At 45.0% G+C, this 23,003-nt stretch overlaps 1 protein-coding gene across 2 annotated transcripts in view; it reads right to left on the minus strand.

The window, feature by feature from the left end:
* Positions 1-23,003, minus strand: part of LOC135907386 (phosphatidylinositol phosphatase PTPRQ-like) — a 49,132-nt gene that overhangs the window by 20,977 nt on the left and 5,152 nt on the right. The window contains exons 3-8 of one of the 2 annotated variants that reach the window (XM_065439077.2): positions 21,969-22,002; positions 10,776-11,099; positions 9,133-9,444; positions 8,240-8,560; positions 6,874-7,185; positions 3,290-3,613 (exon numbers count right to left, since the gene is read on the minus strand). In XM_065439077.2, the coding sequence (XP_065295149.1) occupies positions 3,290-3,613; positions 6,874-7,185; positions 8,240-8,560; positions 9,133-9,444; positions 10,776-11,099; positions 21,969-22,002 (1,627 nt within the window). Of the gene's footprint in view, positions 1-3,289; positions 3,614-6,873; positions 7,186-8,239; positions 8,561-9,132; positions 9,445-10,775; positions 11,100-14,591; positions 14,650-21,968; positions 22,003-23,003 lie in introns of those variants that run through there. The other variant, XM_070528203.1, reaches the window with a different exon arrangement.

The raw sequence follows: 23,003 nt of genomic DNA on the forward strand, positions 1-23,003 counted from the left end.
ACGTCATATTTTGAAAAGAACTTTTTAACATGCGAAAATGATAACCGTAAAGTCTGGCACAAGTTAAACACATTAACAAATAAGGAACCGTGTCATACATCTGCGAATCACATTGTCATTAACGGTGAGCAAATCAGTATTGATGTGCTTTCCGGTTGTTTAAATGATCATTTCACCAGTACAAGTCACCAAATGGCCAGCTTGAGTGCATGTCAATTGAAAGATGCTCACTGCACGGAATCAATATTTTTGAACCCTACAATGAACATGAAATAACACTGCTTTTCCGTGACCTGAGTAACAATAGTGCCTGTGATGCTGATGGCCTGCAAATCAGGCCTGTGAGCTACGTGCTTGATATTATTTCACCTGTTCTTCCTCATATCTACAATATCTGTTTCTCCCAAGGCCTATTCTTAAGAAGAATACAGGTGGCAAAGGGGCTACCCATTTTCAAGAAAGGTGATAAAACACATATTTTGAACGACAGACCCTCTTGCATCCTCCCGATTCTTTCCAAAGGACTAGAGAAGATAATATTTTGTAGGCTGTCCTGTTTCCTTCACAAACATAACATATTAAGCCCACATCAACACACTTTCCACAGATTCATGTCGACTGAACTAACACTATTTAAGCAGAAAGAACTAATTCTTGAAAATTTTGAGGCAATCTTTATTAGCCTTTGGTGTTTTTGTCGACTTATCTAAAGCCTTCGATTCTATTGATCATAAACATTTCGTTCGTAAACTAACTTATCATGGCATCCGAGGCATTGCCCTCAGCTTACTTAAATCTTACTTGAGTCACAGAAAGCAATTTGTGCATGTAAATAGGTTATCATCCCATGTCCTTCCTGTTCATGTATCTGTCCCACAAGGAAGCATCTTGGGCCCTCTTTCGTTCAATATTTTCCTCAACAACTTTATTACCATTGATTCTGGCACAACGTACATTATGTATGCCGATGACACCACACCGCTTTTTTCATCAAAATCCCCGGATGACCTGGTCTTACGTGCTAACAGTGTGCTCTCTAAAGTACACCAGTCGTCCATCGAAAACGGTCTAACAATCAATTCCGCAAAAATCAAAGCCTTGCTCTTTCATCCAAGAAATATGAATGTCGTGCTACCTGGAGATATAGTGCTTAACTCCTGTACTATTGAAGTTGTGCAATCAATCATATGTCTGGGTGTGCACTTTGACCATGATATGACATGGCGCTCTTATGTAGATTTCCTCACCGGCAAACTGTCACAGGTATTGGGTGTTGCCTATTCCTTTGGGTACCTGCCGCAATCCGTGAAATTGCTTTTATAACTCACTTTTTCTCAGCCACCCAAATTACTGCTGCCTCGTATGGGGGATAACTTCAGCCACAAACATTCACAAGCTGCTTGCTATCCAGAAGAAATTTCTTCTTGTCATTTGCAATAGCCTCGTGATTTTCATTCCGCTCCTTTTTTCAGCTTGCTTAGAAACCTTAAATACCCTGCCCTAATAAACCTGCGCATGTTGTCAACCTACAGAAGGTATGAGAAAAATATTGACGCTCTCAGCTCTCTCGCTAATCTTACAAAACGAGAAACCCCATACACAACTCGAGCTCCTGAGACTCGGTGTGTTCCTCAACTTCATACTAATTTTGGCCAGCAAATGTTATGCCACTGGCTGCCCAGTTTACTCAATGATCTCGCCAGATGCAATATCGATGTCCTCACTTGTTCCGCCAAAACATCTGCATGAAGTATTTCTGCGATCTTGACGGCGTACGGTTGTACTTTGTGAAATTTGCCCTTGGTGTTTTTGCTCGTTTTTCTTTTTTTCTCGTCTTTTTTTCCCTTAACACATTTCCCAGCTGCCCTGCTGCTGCCATTGTAAACGGAACTCGGGGCCAGTCAAGCTGCTTTCTCTGCAGCTATTTATGCGAAGCATATTGCAATCACTTAGTGCAGCCCTTGGGCGCGGCCGCGCAGCCACCATTGAGGGTATTGAGGGTATGGGTTCATTGCTGCGCGTCTCATATGTGGGTCTATTCTCTTTTAAGCTTGCTATGTTTGTTATAAAGTTGCTTCTATTTTTATGCGTTGCATATTGCAATCACTCAGTTCAGCCCTTGGGCGCGGCCGGGCAGCCACCATTGACCTTTAGCGCAACCACTTGACGTGACGTCACGACAGCCGGAGGAAAAGCTGGGCCCCAACTTGCGCAATATGCAACGCATTCTTGGCTTAACCAAGCTAAGCCTGGCCATTCCTGTTGTTTCTTCGTCTAGCCGAACCAAATATAGCCAAGCAACAGCAGTTCACCAGGCTAAACAGTGGTTCAACAACTAAAATAAAGGCTAGTATGCTTCGCATCCTGGGCTTAACCTTAGCTAAGCCACAGCCATTTTTCCCCTTGTTTTTCCGCCACAACCATGTACCTCCTTGCTTATGGAAACACATAAGATAAATATAAATAAAACCTTAGACTCCAGCGCAAGGCTCCCTAGCCTACACCTTTAAATATATTGAAGCTTCACATTCCTACATACTGAACGCTCAAATATTACCGGCACCGTGTGCAACTCTCGCTGTCGGCATGAAACACTAAATGACATTCCGGGAAATTTTCCTACCTCCAGCTGTCAACGAAACCTTCTGCATATCAGTGTTCACCATTCAGACAACAGACAGCTCCTTAAAGATAACATCCTGAGTTCCAGGCTTAAAACCGCCATGTGGTATGCTCAAGGCCATCAAAGCGCTCATGTGCTTAATAGGGAGAAGCAGACTAGAAGAGCATTCAGAGTGCATGCTCATCATGAGTGAATTTTTGAGCGAACACGCATCTACTAGAACGCGTTAAATAACGATCTATCTGCTTCTCTTACTCTTATATTTCATTCACCGTTTCCCCTTCCGCACATTTGAGGTAGCTAATCGGTCTAAACATTGATTAACCTTTCGGCCGTTCCACATACTGTCTCCTCCGATGTGCAACTATGAAATTAGCAATACTGACCGTTAGGCGAGTGCGGATATGATATCACTTAATGAAACAAACATTGTCAAAGCCAAAGCCCAAATTTTCAAAGAAGAACAATGTTACCTGACCAGATTCACCAAGAACACAAAGCTACCGTATCACACATCGTTTTATCACGAGCGAGAACATTCCTAACGATAAAAAAGGAGGCCTCTTACAGTAAATTCTATTTTGCGTAATTAAGTGCTTTCACATCTGAATTTAAACCTTTATAAGGAAGACTTATGCGGTTATATGTAGTGAGAGTAATGCTTACCTTCTCCCGGGATAAAGATCCCACGGAGGCTAACTCCGGGGGATGTAATCGCCGGTGGTCCGTTTCTGTGCACGCGTAAGGTAATGCTTACTTTGGTGCAAGCCTCGAGGTTTGAGCATGTGACCCGTGTCTGATTTGGGTGAATGATCGTGCCATTGCCGCACGATCCAATGCGTTCCTTTTCAGCACTGCCGCGTCCCTCACCTTCGTCGCCCGCAATGGAGAGCCAATAGTAATCGAAGCGAGCCTGCGGCCTTTCCCAGGCCACAGTTACAGCGTTTTCCAAGGCGGAGAGCAACTTCAGGTCGGTTGCATCAGGTAGGCCTGAAAAAACTCATACAGCTTTATATGACATTCACGGATAGTGGGCCTTAAATGCATTTCAAGGCCTGCTATACTTCAGGATTTCAAATGAAAGCACATGTGACACGCTGCGACGCAATAATTCAACTCCAAACTAATGACGTGCTTCAAATGTATTACTTGCTGCCGTATTATAGCAACCATTTAGATCAATAGCGAGCACCTTGTTACCTACGATCTTTCTTCATCAGGCATAAATTGCTTCAGTTGTAAAAAGCGTGCGTGCTGTGATGCACTTCTGTTGATGCATCATTTATCTTCTGTTGCAGAAATATGTACGCTGACGTTATTAAAAATTTCGTCCCTACCTTTATCCATGCAGACACAGATATGCAGAATAAGTAACAAGGCAGTTAACATATTGTGAAACTTTTACACGCTAAACAAAATGAAAACGGGAACAAGTGAAACCATTTGAAGCTGGAAATGGGATGTTTCAGCCCTTAGCTAATCATGTAGTCAAAACTGTTTCTTGTTTCAGAACTTCAGGCACACTCTTGCAACAGCCCCTAAATAACCATAAGGTCAAAACCTTGGCGGTAATGAATGAGTACGTGCTTGTATGCCCATAGGAGAAGCTCTAAGGTCCAAAAATAAAGATTCGTGAAAGTACACATAAGCACGTTGAAATCACGTCTCCATGTATCGGGGAGAATGAGATTATGTGAGTCTCTGTCCGTGTTACAGATTTCTTCATTTATTTATTTTTGCTTATATTGGACTATGTCTTCACAATCAAAGATATTACATCAATTTTTTCATCCTCTGTGTCGTTTGTGTATTTGTTTCTCTACCATATAAATACCACTATTTTAATATTGATACCTGTCTACATGCACCACAGAAAGAAAGAATTCACGCAGAAGCACCTCTGGGAGTTGTCCAGTTATGCGTAAGTATTGCATCACTTGCTCATCACCACGTCGCCAGTTATCATTATCTAAGTTATTAAACGTTATTAGACCGGTATAACCGACAGCGCTGCGGCAACACGAGCTGCTGCGGATGCCGGCGCAAGGAGAATTGATGAGGCAAGCAAACTACGGCAGGTGGCCGCGCCAGGTGCTCCGATGGCGTTCCGATCACTAAACGCAGGTGTCGCTCCTTGGTGCCTTATCGGTCCGCGTCGAACCATGATGCGCCACGCGCATTGTTTTTTGAACGCGGTCTGCGATGCATACAGTGGCGACTGTTGATAGCTTCGCGCGCTGTGTTTTCGCCTCTTGTCGTCGAAGACAGACATGCGGGCCAAGCCATCTGCTAAATGGGAAGGTAGTGGCATATGCTAAAAGATTTTTTAGCGCTGTGTTCTCTGCGCTTCGTTCACGTGGCAGCTACAACCAGCACTAAGGTAACGCCGCTCGATACAGCAGGCTCTATCTAAACTGTATGCGCGCTTTCAATTAATGCGTGCACTTTCATGTCACTTTGCTGAGTTGTTGAAGTCTGCTTCACCTCCACCACGGACCGGCCAGGTATTGTATTATCTCATGGATGGATCCACATTTTGCCTTGGGTGACGCACGGTTTTCGCACTGGGTAAGCATTGAAATACGCATTTTAAGTTACTTCGTACAGGAAACAAATGACGTATCTTTAGGACGAGCTACCGTATTTTGCATCAACCTTAATCCGGTACCAATGCCGCAACACACTTCCTTAGAGCACGAATCCCTGTTCTTAAGCGTTGAAATGCCCCTACATGCAGGAATTAGTTCAATATAAAATAAACTCGTTCATGATTTGGCAAAGATTGTGGATATAAAAAGCCTACAATAGCCGTTTGCATGTATAGAAGGGGCAATTATTAAGAGTAACATAAACAAATAATGAATGCAGCTATGGCATATACAGCCTTCATAACTATTCGGTCAGGTAAAATGTTCACATTTCGCTGTTGCAAACATTGGTTGGTTGAGTATGTTATGCTAAAGCAATTACACCGGATATTTCAGCAAAGGAAGAATGCGGCAAACACTAGCCAGACTTAGATTTGCACAGTATGTGGGTTTTATGATTCATAGGTTAGACAGCAGGTCCCGGTACAGTCGTTGATTGTGGGACCTCCTTCTGTAAACTAAATACTTGAAATGTGACCCAACTTCTAATAACAAAGCCTGATTCAAAAAAAGAGAATAATAAAGGTCGATTAACGCGGCCTTCCATACAGCCTTTGAATGTCTAGCCCATGGATCTCTAACGTTTCCGGTACGATGAAATGCATATCTCTTATATTTAACTCTTGATCTTATATTCCATGACTTGAAACTTCATGTCATTAGAACCTACAAAGTCACTCAAAGAGCATTCACAGTAACCCTACACTGATACAAGGAAACAAAAACCTCATGTCCATTCACCATCAACAAGCCTACGCTCGTTATTCAAGCGCACTTCACGTGAATTTCCGTATCATCGCAGCATATTAAATAGGCCTGGTTTCTGGATTTGCAATGAAGAAAATTATTCCTGCTTCACACTGCTTGATAAAAGAACTTTCATTATTATCAGATTCAGCACAAATCTTGTCGACTTGTGCCACTTATTCTTCGAAAATGCCTGAGTTAGATGAAAATATTGCCGAAAATGTTACCAGATTTCATTAAAACAGGCGGGTGGCTGTTGCATTTGTGTTATCTTTGTTAAGATGATTGCTCTAGTTAGGATTTCGGCAAAGTATAAAGAAAAAGATTCTGTTCCGGCATTTGCTCTCTTGTTTACTTTTCCAGTGAGTACTGGGGAATAAGTAAGCTACTTCGTATAAAAATAAAATAAAAACCAGCTCAGTGAATCATAACAGTAAATGTCTGCCATCTTATCACAAAGATTTACCTTAGCATTCCTCTGTGCACCCAACCTCCAAAGGAGTGGTAACGGTGGGCAGTTGTGTTCCTAGCGAACCCGTTGTAACTGTGGCGATCATGGAGTAGAAAACTTCATACGCATGTCCTCTGAGAACGCCATTAGGCAACCTACATTATTGTTATTGATGTATTCGTGGGAATAGGATCGCTGCAGCTTTGAATGCTTAAAAGGTACACAACAAAGCAGTTCCAGAACACGTTACCCGTTCATTGAACACATGTCCGATCTTGATTGATGACGGAGCTGTAATTTTGTGTGTTATTTTTCGCTCTGAGGTGGCAAGAATCGCATTGACCCAACAGGCAGAGGCGCCTTCAGAACCATGTCCTGTTCATGACATATAATTAGAAACTCACCAAAGAGCGGCGTCCGTATTTCCGCTATAAGAGGGCGGCTGCTTACTTCGTCAACGCCGCATTGTGTTTTTACAGTAACCAATACGCAGTACAGGGTGTCCTGTGTGCTGTCAAACAGGGTCCACGTCTCGGAGGTCACGTATTCCGTACAATCACTCAAGCTTTCTGCTCGATCACATGATCTGAATGTGCTGCATATCTTCACATTGTACGATGCCATAATGCCGGACCACTTCTCCGGGTGGTCCCAGTGTATTCGAGTCCGTGAAGGCGATTCTGGTGACATCGTAATGTTCGTTGGTGGATTCGGCTCTGAAAGAAAGCAGCAAGTTAACGCAGTATTATATCGTGGAGCCAGCAAAGCGAAAATGACGCATAGCCAGAATGCAGCTAGCTGCTCGACAGGTCTTCTCTGTGCCTTAATTATCTTCGCATTAATAACACCAAAGATCCTGCGATCGACGACTCAAACAAATGGTAGTGGTTCTGATTTCCACCAGAGGTGAGGGCTCGATGTCTTATTGGACTCGACAACTACGCCGTGTGTGTTTGTTTGGTTAACATAGGTAGGACAGTAGGCCAAATATTAACTAGAACTTCGCGGCGGAATTCACCGCCCAAATTGGCGGAAAGAAAAAGTGAACCAGAAAGCTCACCTTCACGTATCCGCGACAGCGGTGGCGGCATTGCATTAGCGTTTCTACAATGCCTGAATAAAGCCTTCCGTGTCCCTTTTAGTGGACATTCAATATGCACAAAAGCGCGTTTCTACCGTTTATGCATTGACACAAACCTTAGGCGTATATAGGACTAAACTCCTTGTATCTGCTTCATTTTTTCCTGAAATAACCCTGCAACGTCTTAAACAAAATAATTCATTATTTCTTTGCGGGCGTTAGTTTCATAGTAACGTTATTTAATTAGCATTGTTCCAATTCGTAGTGGATGTTATGGCTTACAATGAAGTGTAAATACCACACGACACGAATTCTCGGGCACGGAGAGTTCCTAAAGGAGAATTTGCGAAGCTCTTTATTCGTAAGCACTCTTTGCCATTACGTGGACGCCAAATCTAACCATAAATCCAGCATCAGCATTGACCCGCTTTCTTAAAAACAATTCTAGCGCAAAGCTCATTTGTAAATATGGGCTCTGCAATGATGCGCAACATACTCCCTGGACATTTTTCTCTAAGAATGCCATTTCCTCGCTTTAATTCCCTGCCAAGCACATGGGCGTCCGAACCACTATTTGTTCAAAGAAATATTACTTTTTTACAAGGTTTAAACATATACTTATTCTATTGCGTTAAACAGTGAGTTAAACTATCTAGCTCACACTACTTAAAGACGGCTGAACTACTTACCTTCGGCAGGGATGAAGATGCCCATTATTGTTACTCCAGGAGAACTGCGTTCTGGTGGTCCGGTGAAGTGGGTGCGCATGGTACAGGACAAGTTACTGCAAGGCTCCAATGGACCACACGCTATTTGCGTCTGATCTTGACGGATGATGGTGCCGTTGGCGCACAAATTAAGCCTGTGTTTCGCACTCCCTGTGCTGCCAACCTTACCTTGAGTGACTTCAACCGAATAGTAGTCGAAGCGACCTTTCGGACGCTCCCAAGATAAGGTAATATGGCCACTAATAACTCCGACTGCTTTCAGGTTGGACACGTCAGGGAGGGCTGCAAAAAATATGGACAATTTAACCGCATTTGTTTGCGGCAGCATTCTTCTTCGATGGATCAAAAATTGTATACGTTGTAGTCTATGATCTATACAGTGCAACAATATATATATATATATATATATATATATATATATATATATAGCATGAAGTTCTATTGCGCATAACCTTAAGCGCCCTTTTAATAATCTTGAACGAATTCTCATTTGTAGGTAGCTCAGCAGATCACTTACTTATTGTTACTATGCTAATACAATCATTTCTCCCACCATAGTTAACAAATTTTGTAGAACCCTGCAAATAGATTACACATAGTGACCACAAATGGCCACAAATAGCTGTGAAGAAGTATATTTTTTTCTTTGGGTGGAACTGATCTTCCTCCTTAAATGGTTAGCCACATCTCCAAAGTGCACAATATCATTTACATTTACAATCATAAATTTTTTTTCTCTAGTTGCCACTTCTGCAGTGTCGAGCGAGTAATAAACGTTCAGCACAATTCACATTTTACCTACTCAAAATGCTTCCTCCTTACAAATCTCTACACATTAAGCAAAAGAAACTCACCGAAAAGAGGCGTTCTAACTTCTTGCGTCGCTGGAAGGCTCGTGAGGACTTCACCACCACACCGTGCAGTAGCCGTAATCAGGACGCAGTACGAGGTGTCTTCGGTGCTGTTGAAGTCCAGCCAAGTGTCCGAAGTCTCGTTCTCAACGCAGTCACTCAAGTTCTGCTTTTGGCCACATTCTGTATACATCTCGCACACTTTAACTTTGTAACCGTGCACAAGCCCATGTATCTGGGTTGGTGGCTCCCATAGCAGCCTGGTCATGTATGGTGACTGGGAGACCATGGCGATTCTCTTGGGTTCACTTGGATCTGATGAACCAAAATGCCGAAATTTAGGCTTGTTCGATCAGTCACGTTGTTGAGTCATGGTTCTCCGCGTGGAATCGTGCATTAGAGCAAGGCATCTTCGCTGCATTCCCGGGTATCATACGAAGTAGCAAAGGTGTATAAAAATACCATGCTTGGCCTGATAACAGTAGCCCAGACTCAAGTGGAGTGAAAAAGTACTCTTTCTGAGCCCGTTTATTCTTGTGGGGTTTTCTGTTACGTGCATACTTGGGTAACCACAGAAAAAGTATAGTATCTCGAACAATAATCAGGTACAACAAAACGTTTCACTAATTCCTAGCGACTGAACGTAACAAAGTGTACAAAAAGCAGAGTCCTACCCCCAGTACTTCCCTCTTAGAGATAGAACCAATAAGTACACAGGTGCTATTCATCATACTTGTTACGCAATGTTATGATATTTGTTTAAGCATTGCAGCTGCAATTAGTTTTGATAATACCACAGTGTAATGTATCAGTTTTTGTCAGCGCATTCTGCCATTTTACCAGCTGAGCATTCGTTCACTTACACCATATGAGAGATTACCTATTTCATCATCTTTTCTTTTGTAGGGTTGCTACTCGCTCTTGTGCTGCAGCTCCCTAATGTCATTGTGGGTTGCACGAATGTTCTTTGTTGAGTTTACTTCTTCTCAAGTGATGCATAATAAAAATGCGGCATAATTGCAGTGGTATTGTGCATTGCGAAAGAGCAATATTACCATAGGTTACAGGCAGCTGCGGGAGAACTGGCACTACTGAAACAGAAAAAAATCTCCTAGAGGTCAACCCTTGTCTCCATTGTTAAAGGCGGCTTTTCAGTACGGAGAACACTTAAAAATTCCAAAAGCTTGCGCTTAGACAACGGAGCATGATTGGGCATAGCACGGTGGAAAACATGACTACAGGCACAGACGCTATCACATCTGGTTTGGGAAGCAGCCCATGTTCAATATCGCACTGTGCATCGAGTTGTGGTCTAACTCAAACTTCTGTATCAGAACCAAATCTTTATATTCGGATATGTTCCCAGCTAGATGACTGTCTGTTCAAATTATATTTGCAAAACTCCTCATCTGAAATACTTCCTTTGAGGTGACATCCATCTTTTGTCTTCCAAATGATGTCCCATCTTCGAGGTGAAAAATGCAGGCTACTGCGATGGACACGCATCATAACGAATCAAACAGGCCGAAACATTTAGTGATATCATGCATGATAAGCAATATTCAGTAGCACAGTAGTTTCAAAAGGATAAAAACTATAATTTTGAAAGGGTTTAGCGAATTAGTAAAACTCAAAGTCCTACTAACCTTTAGCACTGACGAAGACTTCATTTAAGGTGGTTCCCATTGAGGTGCGCTGTGGTGGTCCTGTAGTGTACGTGCGAATAGTCACAGTAAGGTTCGAGCAGGCTTGAAAAGGGCCGCATGTGACTTGACTCTGTCCAGCGCGGATGAAGGTGCCATTGCTACAGGTTCCCGTGCGTTGTATCCGAAGACTGTCATTTTCGTAACCACTCTCAGCGGTGACGTTGAGCAAGTAGAAGTCAACGCTCCGTGGAGGTTCAATCCAAGCCACGGTGATGTAGTGGTCATCAGCAGCCAATAAGGTCATATTGGTGACTTCAGGTAGTGCTGTAACGTGATTTATTAAAGGCCCTTAAACAATCTAATGGAATGCCAAGATATACACGCTGCAAAAACGGTAGAGAACGTTGAGTTTTCAGAAACACTTCTGTTCAAACAGATGGGGGCGTTAACTGTTTAGCGATAGTAATCAGGAAGAGAAGTTTATAGCAAGTATGGGAAAAAGTTGCGAAGATTTAGACCCGGGGTAATTACAGGCATAGGTTGCTCTATAGAAGTTAAAGCTGAATTTAGACACCTTGAATTCCTACGCAATCTCTAGAGGAGCTGTTTGTTTGCAGCGGTTGCAGCAAGAGATTTAGTTGGCTTTAACTAAATTACATGCTTGAAAATGCTTCTTCGCATGTTGCTGCTTCTTTCGAAACGTTGTCCGCATATAACGCTTTCCAGCATTTAAGGAAGTTTTACCGAGGCACTTCATCCGCGCACAATGAGCCAGAGCTTCGGCCGTAACATACCGTCGCCTCGTGTAACCTGAGGTTACGTCACGACATCTTAAAGCATAAGTGATAGTGGCCATGCACCGGTTCCTAACGCTTGAATAACATCGTATTTGTATTTGCATTGTATTGTATTTGTATTGTATTTGTATTTGTACTATTTGCATTTGTATTGTATTTGCATTGTATTTTCTACGTAGATCTTCCATACCCTTACACCGATTTTCACTGCATCTAAAACTGGTGCTACTATCTGCATAATACTGGTGCTAACATGTCGCGAATTTCGATACATTTAATTTTTTTCATGGCAGAGCTCTTTTGGGACTTGAGGAAAGGGGGCTCCAGACGATATCCTCACTTTCGTGACCTCGCTAGAGGATTTCTTCACAGAGGCAGTAATTGATACACATACGATTAACTCGCAGAAAAGATTGCAGATATTGCTCTCGCAAAGTCCGCGGAGCTTTGTCTTGCTGGCATTTGTACTAACATCAGGCGGCTGCAAAAATAGTGCGCTACTCCTAAAACATAGGTTTTAGGCCCTGGAGCACTTGCATACGTAGTTTATTGCTTACGTCGTAAACAAGCCACACATTTTGGCGTACACATTTTCCAACCCAAGCGTCTCAAGATTGTCAAATATTTAGAGGTTAGTTTGCATGGCTGATTGACGACACCCGTCAGATGAAATACATTCCTGATATAACGGAAAGAAAGCCCGGAAAAAACAAGACTTTAATAATTATTTGTCCCGTTTCTGTTCAAGTGCGGGCAAGCTGAAATTTGTGCCACCTAATATTGACCAAATTTGCGTCGAATTCGAAGTTGTCTTTTGCCGTTCTTCTATCACCGAAGGAAACACTGCGCACACACTTTCTTATTTCACCGACATATGCACCCAATTCTTCGCGCAAAGCTTCGGTGATAAGAGGAAATTAGTAATTATTCTTGAATCGCGTAATTTACCAAGAAACTTCAAATTTTACATGCGCGTCATGCAGAGACGGGGCCTGATTTCCAGAAAATATGGATCCTCTACTTTTTTAGTCTTCACAGGGAACAGAGATGCTTCTCAAGCGTTCCGTATAATGACTTTGAAATTGCCGAAAACGGCGGTTGAGTAATTTTATTAAGCCAATGCACAAAATTCAAAATTGATCTACACATTGCGCGTCTTATTCACCACACTTCCTGAACACAACGACTTCGTGAGGTATATAGCTTTTTTTTAGGAAACTTTGGAAACTGGCATTAAACTTTTTCGAGCGCTCCTACAGTAATAAAAAATTTGAGATATTCACGAAGAGAAACACATATATAGCACAGATAGGGAAAATGTTAGCCAGTAATGCCCCAGTTTAAATGTATCAACGCTAGAAGATTCGGAAACCACGCCCACTGCGTAGATTGGTCGCTCGTCTGCCCTCTTTCGATGTCGACGGAGTAATGTTGGAGAAACAAATCTCGACTGCATTGTTGCGTGCTCTTCTGGAGATCCAGAACACGTAGGAGCAATGCGGAATAATGTCACCATTCCCCAAATGCCAGCGAGGAGAAGTGTAGGCGGAGGCGGGGAGGATTCCCTTAGCGTACACTTAGTGGACATGCCCATGTCATCTGCTGCTTAAGTTCTGAGTGGCTGGGCGGGAAAATGTCCCAGAAGGAGACAAGTGACCCCAGCCAATCAGTACTTCAGCAGCAGAAGAAAATGCAAGCTGCGGATAGACCAGCTTGAAATATTGCCGTTGGTTGTATGCTCGCAGAAATTTAATCCAGATGGCTAATTTCTTTCAAGTAAAAGAAAGCACATGACTTCACGTTTATTTCTGAAATTTGAACCCGTTCAAGTAATACTATATGCAGCAACAGCGCCTCACTGCTTGGTTTAGGAGTCACCTCCATTACTATGGTTATAAAGATACAACCACTTTGATTTTCAATTCGACTCACAAGCAGACATTGTTGTTGCTAGGCGTTATAGTTTAGCTTGAGGACGACGAACGGATAATGGTGCCAGTGAGAGAGAGAGAAATAATATCAGAAAGGTGGGGGGGGGGGGTTAACTGGAAGATCAACATCCGGTCTGCTACCTTGCACAAGAGGTACCTATCTCCTGTGCGAGGTAGCTAACCGGATGTTGTTCTTCCAGTTAACCTCCCCACCTTTCTGATATTATGTTTACATAGGGAAAGACATAAAAGTGAATAATGTACACAGGCAGTGAGACAAAAAGAAATAATTATAAAACCCAACAAATATGTCAGGATTCAAATTCAAGCAATTAATGAAATGCTTGAAATTTCCCTATTTCATTTCTGGGTCTTTGGCCTAAAGGAAGCCGAAGGCGTGTTCGCTGTAGTGTACCCGTCATTGTGGCACGTCTTAGACAGGCTCTTGTTTCCCAATTTCTTGTATTGTTCCGATAGAAAGTATATGGACTCCAAATGAGCTTCCGCTGTTGGCACTGGCATCGCCGTGACCTTTCATCTAAAATGCAAGTGCGAAAACATTGCGGCTGTGCGCCGTATGCTGGAGCAGCGAGCGAAAGGTTGCGAGGGTGAGCTGAAAAGAAAGGTGGTTCGATGCGGTGGTATCTTCTTGCGCTAGCAAGGGGGCGGGTGGGGAGATGCGCGCCTGCTATGAGGGTGGAAGGTGGCTGATTAGCGCACACCTCGCCTTCCACGCCCGCTGTGCCGGCTGAGGGCCGCCGCGCGCGTCCAATTTTGGGGGTCATCTGCCCTCGGTTCGAAGGCTAGCTGACCTGAGATAGCTGCCGGCATCCAGTGCGCTGTGCTCTTCTAGTTCGTGTTTAAGTGAGCGGTCGCAAGAAGAAGAAACCTGTCGGTGCTTCCGCCGCACTTCCGCGTGCCGGTGTTCGGACAGAGCTCGTACATCGTGATGCGGGAGATGTGTTCGTGTGGCCCTGCGTACACGTTGCAACGTGCTTTCTAGGTTAGTTGGTAAGCGAATCTTCATAGTGGGTTATGCAGCACGTTAAACGACTAACGTTACTTCCTATAGCTGTTTAGTAATTTACCATTGCCATCCATGCTTCCCGTATCGGGTGAAACTGATGTTTCGGGGAGGCAATCTGCACAAGGGTTTGAAGGCTAGCCGACCTCAGAAAGACCGCTTCCTGTGCGCTATGCTCACGTGCGCCTAGTTCCTGTCCAAGCGAGAGGAGGAAAGAAGGGGTATTCACTCGCCGCTGCTACCGCTCTTCATAACGCCGTCCTTTTAACGCGATAGCGTTAAGGAGCTCGTGTCGCAGAAAAGCCGGTGTCGTCGGCGTCGGTGTCGGTGTCGGCGTCGGTGTCGGCGTCGGGTGTCGGCGTCGGTGTCGGCGTCAGCGTTTTGCGGCGTTGACCGTGAGCGATAAATCACGGCAGGCACTCCATAAATAAAAAGCAACTTCCAAGATGGGCTGGGTGGGAATCGAACCAGGGTCTCCGGAGTGTGAGGCGGAGACGCTACCACTCAGCCACGATTTCGATGCTTCCAAAAGGTACAAACGCGCCTCTAGTGAATGCGGTGTTGCCTTCGAAACGAGCCGTGGAAAGTTATACTGTGGTGTATATCGGTAATTATGAACATGTAACTTACAGAAGTCGCAATTACACGAGTAGCGAAGTGCGTTTCGCTGCATTTCTTCTGCGCTTTCCGCACACGGAGAGCCATCTTGCGGCAAACACAGAAGACCCCCTCCTTTCCATGTACGGCGCTGCCCCGACAGATGGCGCGCCACGCGCGCATTGGAGCTGTCGCGGCTCGGACTCTCTCCCCTGACAACGCTTCGCCTTCTCCCTCTGTAGAATCAAGCGTCCTTCCTTTCTTTAGATCACTATCTCTCTATCTCTCTGCCCGTGCCGATCACGGCGTTTGGCTGGCGTGCATCATTTCCCCCTCCGGGATACCGAGTTCTTTGGTTCGCTCCGCTTGCTCAGGCGCACGTTTCGTTGCTGCGCCGAACGCCGCGTTGCTCGACCATATGGTTTGACGCTCACCGCGTCTGATGCGGGGCGCCTCGTAAGTGATGGCTGCCCTGTAGCCCATTGTCTTACACCCATTGGCGGGTCGACGGGAACGCTATCGCGTTCCACTCTTGAAGGCGAAGCTTAAGCGTCCTCCAATTTTTGACAACGAGTGTCCACGGTGATCGTGTGGGATGTGGTATATTTTGCCTGTGAGCGCATGACAGCGTGCTTTTATTTTAGTTAGTAAGTAAATCTTCACGGTAGGTTATGCACCTGATAAAATGACTCGTCTTACTTCGTATAGCTGTCTAAGAATATGCTATCGCAATCAATGCGGGCGAAAGTGGGACATTTAATTTTAAATGTGCCTGTTGGTTCTTTGGCAGTCCGCTGTTATGGAAGTGTGATGATCATCAGTACGTGGCAATCATCTTAAAGACTTAGTTTCTCTTGGCACGACACGTACAACCTGGTTGTTGGCAAATTCCTCGTTGTGGGTATATGCCATCGTGCCGCACCCTTCTCGACACATAGCACGTTGTCGGTATGCACCATTGTATGGAGATCATCATCATCATAATCAACAGCCGGACAAGCTCCTCGGCCCATCCCCCTCTCGGTATGATCCCTACTACGGAAATCATAATCATCATTAACACGCGGTTATGTTCAAGCTAGTTGACGTATGCCCAATATGAAGCATGCGCTTTTGACTGACCGCCCTTGTGCGTATGTGCTGTACTATCAAAATCATCATTATAGCGCGCGGGTACATTTGTTGACCGATCCCCGTTTGTGCGTATGCGCCTATAGTGTGCATATGTGCTCCGATGTGTGTACGTGCCTTTGTATGGGGTCTATAATGATCCAGACGCGGCGATTATCACCAGGAGCTAGTTGGTGTTGGCACCAAAAGACGTCTACCTGGGCTGTGGCCCAATTGCATATATTGTGATATATGCCTACTTGTTAGGGAATCGAGATGCCACCCTCACGAACTGAATTTCTAATGTGCCGCCAGAGCTGGTTCCTTCTTCAACGCGTTACCATTCTCAGAGGACTTTACGGACTTTCGCGGGTTATCTGTGTTTATCTGGACCTGTGTTATCTGTGTTTATCTGGTTATCTGAACCGCCAACCTCGGTCCCAAGGTAGTCCATGGTCGAATGAGTAGCTCATCCTGCTGCTGCGCTGAGGGAACAGGGTTCTAAATCAACCATCGGACAAGCAAGCTTCTAATATTGAATATGTGGCAATGTAGAAATACTTGCCGCTCCTAATCGAATCTTTTTCACGCCAACATGGATAGGTATGCACTGCTATCCAATGAAAGTCTTTGACGTCGACTTAGACCACAAGGTATGTGCCGCTCGGTCTTTACTGGTCTTCAACGAATCTCTTCGATGAGTATTCGACGAAAGTGCCCGAGCCCGACCAAGCGATGAGATAAATCACGAGAATGTCATTTACACAGATTGCAAACCATGTCATTTATTAACCCACTCAAGATACATGCTATCGAGCCATAAACCTATTCAGCTGAGTGCAAATTCTGCGGGCAGAAATCAGATTTATATCATATGGTATGGTCCTGCCAGGCTAATAGTGCCTTAGACACTACACAAGTACCAACATGCGAAGGATGGAAGGCAGCCCTGTGCAGCTCAACCTTCGAGGACCAGCAAACCCTTGTAGAATAGCCAGGATGGTGGCCTTAGCCAACGGAATTCCGGAATAAGAAACCGACCACGCTTCTCCTAACTACCTTCCCTTTTTCCTGTCAACGAAACGTTTTCACCATCATCAACTTCGATGCCAACTTGGGTCACCGGATACTTGCTAGTAGGTGTGCTGCTTGAATCGGCCTGATCAGAGTTCCTCAAACAGAGCAACCCGACGTTCAAGCATACTGCGCCACAAATGCACTGGGTTCGTGCCAATTTTCAATGAACATCTAGTCGACTTCAGACATGAGTATGGCCAAATCAGTCTGTGGGAAATCGTGCACCATGCTTCTCATGCAGACCACGCGCGGATATCTTCGCAGCTAAATTAGATGGCGCAGCGTTTGCAAAATGAAAAGCGACAGAGGAGCCCTGCTGCACAATGACGGACTTCTCGGCCTTCTAATACACTGGTGCTACATGTGTTTCAGAGGCCCATCATATACTTGGCACTTGCACCAGCAGATGACACCGAGTGTTCACGAAAAAATAATGCCGCTGAGGTACAAGCCTCTTGCATAATTCCCTTCGAGGATGGCAACATGTTCTCTCGCTGTGTTGATTCCGTCGACAATCATCATCAGACGGGGTCTGCAAGATTTCAAGGTAATTCACTTCCCAAATAAAAGTTGGAGATGATAAGTCCTTCCCCGGTGACTGATGAAGCTCTAGACAATAATCGCTACGAGGCACCACCAGTGTCCAGCGTTTCAACCATGACGCTTCGCAACAGTTCTCGCCCACCAACGAACCCCGGACATGGGAACAACAATCATGGCCTAAGCACGACTGGTCACACATTGAGCAAAAACAATCATTCCATAAGAAAGGTCCGCTATGACCTCAGCATCCCGCGTAATTCTCTTGTGTCTGATAATGGGTGACGATGGTCTACTTCAAGTCAGGGAACTACAAAAGGTAGATGCTGAGCGCGTCGTCCACCGTATGGTTTTAATGTCAAGGGACCAAACTTTACCGGGCTTCCAGTAGCAGCATTTCCACAGTGCAATATTAACGTAAGCGTCGAGCAACTTTCACTGAACTTTATGAACGCTTCTGTGTGCTGAAGAGTCACCAGAAAATAAAGAAAACAATCCTTTTCTAAGTATAATGCAAGCGTGGCCACTTTGCTACAGAATGAGCACCGGTGCCTCCTCGGGCAAGCACCTAAGCGAGCACACTAACGAGTACTGTTATCAGCTACTGTCGACAAGCATTGTACGCAGAAACATCGCCGCGCCGCAAAGGCCCACATCTTTCTCTTTTGCGCCACGATGTGCCGTTCATCAAGAGCTAACGTCGGACATGACTGCAGCCATTACCTTGCTCGCTTACCCTAGGTTCGGTGGACGGCGCCAAATCCTCACCACAGTATGCTGAGAGAAGACCGAAGACGTGCTCAGCGGCGCTAGGGCATTTGCGTCTACGTCACCAGCCCTATAGAAGTGGGTAGCCAAGCTACAGATTTAGTGGAAGGTCATCGAGGAAAGAGCTCGATGGTGAAGCAGAGAGTAGGAACGCCTTTTCATGCAATGACGCCATTTCACTACCGCAAGATGTTTGCATCTCAGAATCTTCAACCTTGATATATTCGCCGCGCCACACGGCTCATTGCCAGCGTCTGACAACCGAACTCCAGAAGAGGTGGAAGCGGGCCCATTGACTCCTGCTGTGGCCAATGCAGCACCACCCAAGCTTTCCTTCAGGCAACAAACGCATCGGCGATGTAGCCCTGCTACAAGATAAAACAGCTTTGGCAAGCTCCTGGAAACTTGGCAAAGTGCTGAGGTTACGGCCAAGATGAGATGGCGTCATTAGCGCTTCATCCCTACATCTTGCCACTGCTTTGACTGTGAATCACCCCGAGCACAAAATGTATGTCCTCGAAGCATTTAATTCACATTGGCACTCCCTAAAGCATGTACAAAAAATCGCACTTTGGTCCGAAAGGCGAAGCACCACTTGCAATAGCAAATTGGTAGACAGCTACATCATACAACAATAGTAGATTCTCAAGACGTATAAAGTGGTAAACATGGGCATACAAACTAAATTAACAAGCATAGTGTCAAGCGTGCTCAAGAAAACATAAGCACGTCTCAGTCGATCACCGTGCAAACTCGCTGTCAAAACGCTGGGGTGAGTAGGCGTGGCAGCAGCAGCGGGCGAAAGGACTTTCGCGCTGCCTCTCGTACCAACGCAAACTAAGCCACAAAAATACTTCACATGGGTGACTCTGTCCCAATGGCAGATGGCCGTCAAGATTCAGTAGCCCGGGCGGGCGCAAGCGGGCTCCCGGGCTCCTCGGAAGGGCACGCGCTTCCCCTCCTTGCCCTCCCACCGCAGCGTAGTGCGCCACAGAAGACGGCGTGCTTCCTCCCTACTTCCCTCCGTTCAATGCGTGGGATTGAACCGCGATCGCCGGCTCAGCGTCACATGCTTATATTCTCACATGCAGCGTACGGCGGGGGGCAACTATTTAATCACCATTAGACTTTATACGGAGCCTCACGGTGACGGTGTCTGTGGAACTACGTTAGGAGTGTCCATATATTTGATATCACAATAAAACAACAATAATGTAGCACAAAAAACGTGCCGGCATCTTTTGAGGAAGAAAGACCTGAAGCTGGATCCCAGCGCACGGGCACACAAGCTCACCCGATTGCCCGTTTCTTCGCTTAACTCCCTTAGTGGGTACGAGCAATAGTTAAGAATCACCCTCATTTTTCTCAGCATAGCCATCACGATCATCATCTTCATCATCGCGGACGTCACCTTGGTCTTGGTGATATTACACGGAGTTTACTGCTTTGTGTCTGGGACATCACTTCCTTACAACAGTCCTTTCTAAAAACTGCCATCCTACCCATGCAAATTTTGGTATCGTCATTTGACGTCGCTTGACACAGAGGATATTTACTCATGAGACACCATTTTGATACCATCTATGTGGCCATATCATCGCCATGGACACGGGAAGTACAATTTTAGCAAAGCGAGCAAACGTAACAAAAAATTGTCTGCATTTTAAACCCGAAAATTTGTTCAGAACTCTTGCACGCATGACAAGTACAACTGACTAAATTATAGGAGATACAACAAACATGTTATTATGACACTTTTTCTACGTGGAAAAATGCGCCCGTCCTCACTTGCTTAGATTCTGAATGTATAAGATTCACTGCCGGTGGCACGGTTACGAAGTCAGTCCGCTAAACTGTTTTAGAGCGCAGCTCTTTGGCGTCCGTTCCTGGGTTTCGCGTCGTCGTCGTCGTCGGCCTCGTAACCAGCTCCGCCCCCCTTTCATCCCCCCAGCGCTAGCAGCGACCGACTGATACCGCTGGATGCCGCTGACGCTGCTAGAGATTCAAGATAACGTGACTGCATAGAACACCGTCGCCGCCATGCAGAAAGAGGAGGAAAGGGTCCCCCCCCCCTGTTCTTGTGTGGCGGATAGGGGTTGACTCACTATCGGCGTCAGCGGCATCAGTCAGTCGCTGCTATCTCTTCCCTCCTCCCTTTATCGTGTTGTCCGCTTGCTGCGCGCGCTTCTGCCCCCATCGTTTGCCGCTGGGTGTACACGCCGCCCCCCTCCCCCCTCTTCCTGCGAGTCTCGGGTTGTGGGAGAATGCGGGAGAACATCCCGTTCCTGTCGCTCCTAACGCGTCCCACGGCTGTGACAACCTCGCGAGGCACTTGTATAGATCTCGTCTTTGAGAATCAAGCATACCAAGTCGAACATATATCAGCCTATTTCTCCGACCACAAAGCTTCCTTCATGACTGTCAAGAACTGTTAGTGGAGTCTTTGTTAAAGGAATACGTGTGAAAAATAAAAAAAAAAATTCTGTGATAGCGCATACATGTGTTGCTCGATTTCTTTGCCTCAATCTATCGAAAAGGTGAAACAGCTTATTTGCTGCGCTCAAATTTCGCATTAGGAAGTAACGTAATCGTCGGTAATTTTTTTTATTGTCACGATCTTTCTACAAGCAGCAATCTGAACTTACGCTCTGGTTTTCCCGTGGTGTTGGGGGGGGGGGGAACGGGGGGGTGAACGTCTCATTTCTTTGATAACTGTGGCTTTGGGAACAACTTTCCCTGCATTTTGTTTTAGGCACCCGTCATAACCAAATGCTGTGACAATCGTCGTTGTGCTACTTAGACCAAGGGCGCAGGGTTGAATCCTAGTCGCGGCGACCGTACCTCGATGGGGGTACAATGCAAAAACGCCCGTGGTGCCGTGCATTGACTGCATTTGCTGCACGTTAAAGAAATCCAGGTGGTCATAATTAGTGCAGAGTCCCTAGTACGATGTGCCTCATAATCATATCTTAGTTCAAGCACGGGAAACCTTATTTCTTTTATTTTGACAATTTACAACCTACTGAAGATTTGGATAGATATTTAAAATATCCATGGATATTTAACCATGGATATTTAAAAAATGTTTTCCGTGGGCATAGTTGGCCCCATTTCACCTGGCTACCGCAGCATGCGTGTTTTACCCGCCTGCCTTCCTGGAGGGAAGGGAGGCGGTTGACAAATATAACAAAATATAATAACCAAGAAGCTAACAACCGTTCACACTTTTTCAATACACCTGTTGAGTTGATCTTATACAACATGTAAAATTGCTCATATATATGTGGGTACCATCGCTTCTCCTCAGTTATATAAAAGCTTGAATAAAACGAAAGATGAAAATGCTTACCAGTATTCTTGAGGTACTCTGCACTCGGGATTAACTGCAAAAGAAAAACCACTAGAAGAGTGCCTGTTCTGGCAGCTGCCGACATGTTTAGATTTTTAGTACATTCATGACAAAACAAAATACAGTGGAGAGATCATAGCAAAGAAAGTTGAAAAGACACCATAATAAATAAATTAGTGCCCCTTTGAGCAAAACGACTTGCCTTGCGCATCAAGATCAGGCCAGTCAGGCGTGAGATCCACGGTATCAATCTGCTATATGTTTATCAGGCATGTTTTCCTCACCGTACCAAACCTACCGATGTCAGCGACTTAAAAATTAGCTTTGTTCATTTTCAAGGTGCTTGCTCTTAGATTACTTATCCAAAAAAAGGGAGCGATCGAAGCTTCCATAAACTTGACTTCTTTATTGGATTTTGTGTTTTTCTAGATCAAGCAAGGTTTCTGAAAGAAAAATTCTGATTGAGGGGAGAATAAACATGAAGCCACAAATAAAAGCTATATCGGTTTCGCGACGCCCTTATATCAACTGATTATTTTGTGCTTCAGTAGTATTGTACTCAGGTATTCGGGATGTACATCGTATATCTCTCACGAATGTAGATGATATGCATACGCGACATTGCTATTTTCTGCTAATGAGAACCCTTTAGAATCTTATTCTTGTGTTTATGAAAAGAAGTATTACGCTGGTACGATGACCATGAATTATCACAAGATGAAAGGGTTGGGCTTGCGACTCGATACTCTATCTCACAATCTGGTTGTAGCCCTGCCGAAGTGTCGAGCCATACACAGGCAATATCTTTGCGCCGCGGCAAATAGTTCCGGGCGTAACTGGCTGCTTATTGGCTGCACTCTAGAGCTGCATTTTTGCTCGTTACATTATACGGTACAGCGATACGGTACGCGATACGTACGGTACAGCGATACGTGACACATTTAGTGCTGTGCGCATGCACGTAGTATACCGAGGATTACTGCGGTAGTTACCCCCGGTAACCGTCATAGCCACCCTGACCGTGCAATATGACAG

The sequence above is a fragment of the Dermacentor albipictus genome, chromosome 10 (assembly GCF_038994185.2).
Source record: "Dermacentor albipictus isolate Rhodes 1998 colony chromosome 10, USDA_Dalb.pri_finalv2, whole genome shotgun sequence".
NCBI classification, from domain to species: domain Eukaryota; kingdom Metazoa; phylum Arthropoda; class Arachnida; order Ixodida; family Ixodidae; genus Dermacentor; species Dermacentor albipictus.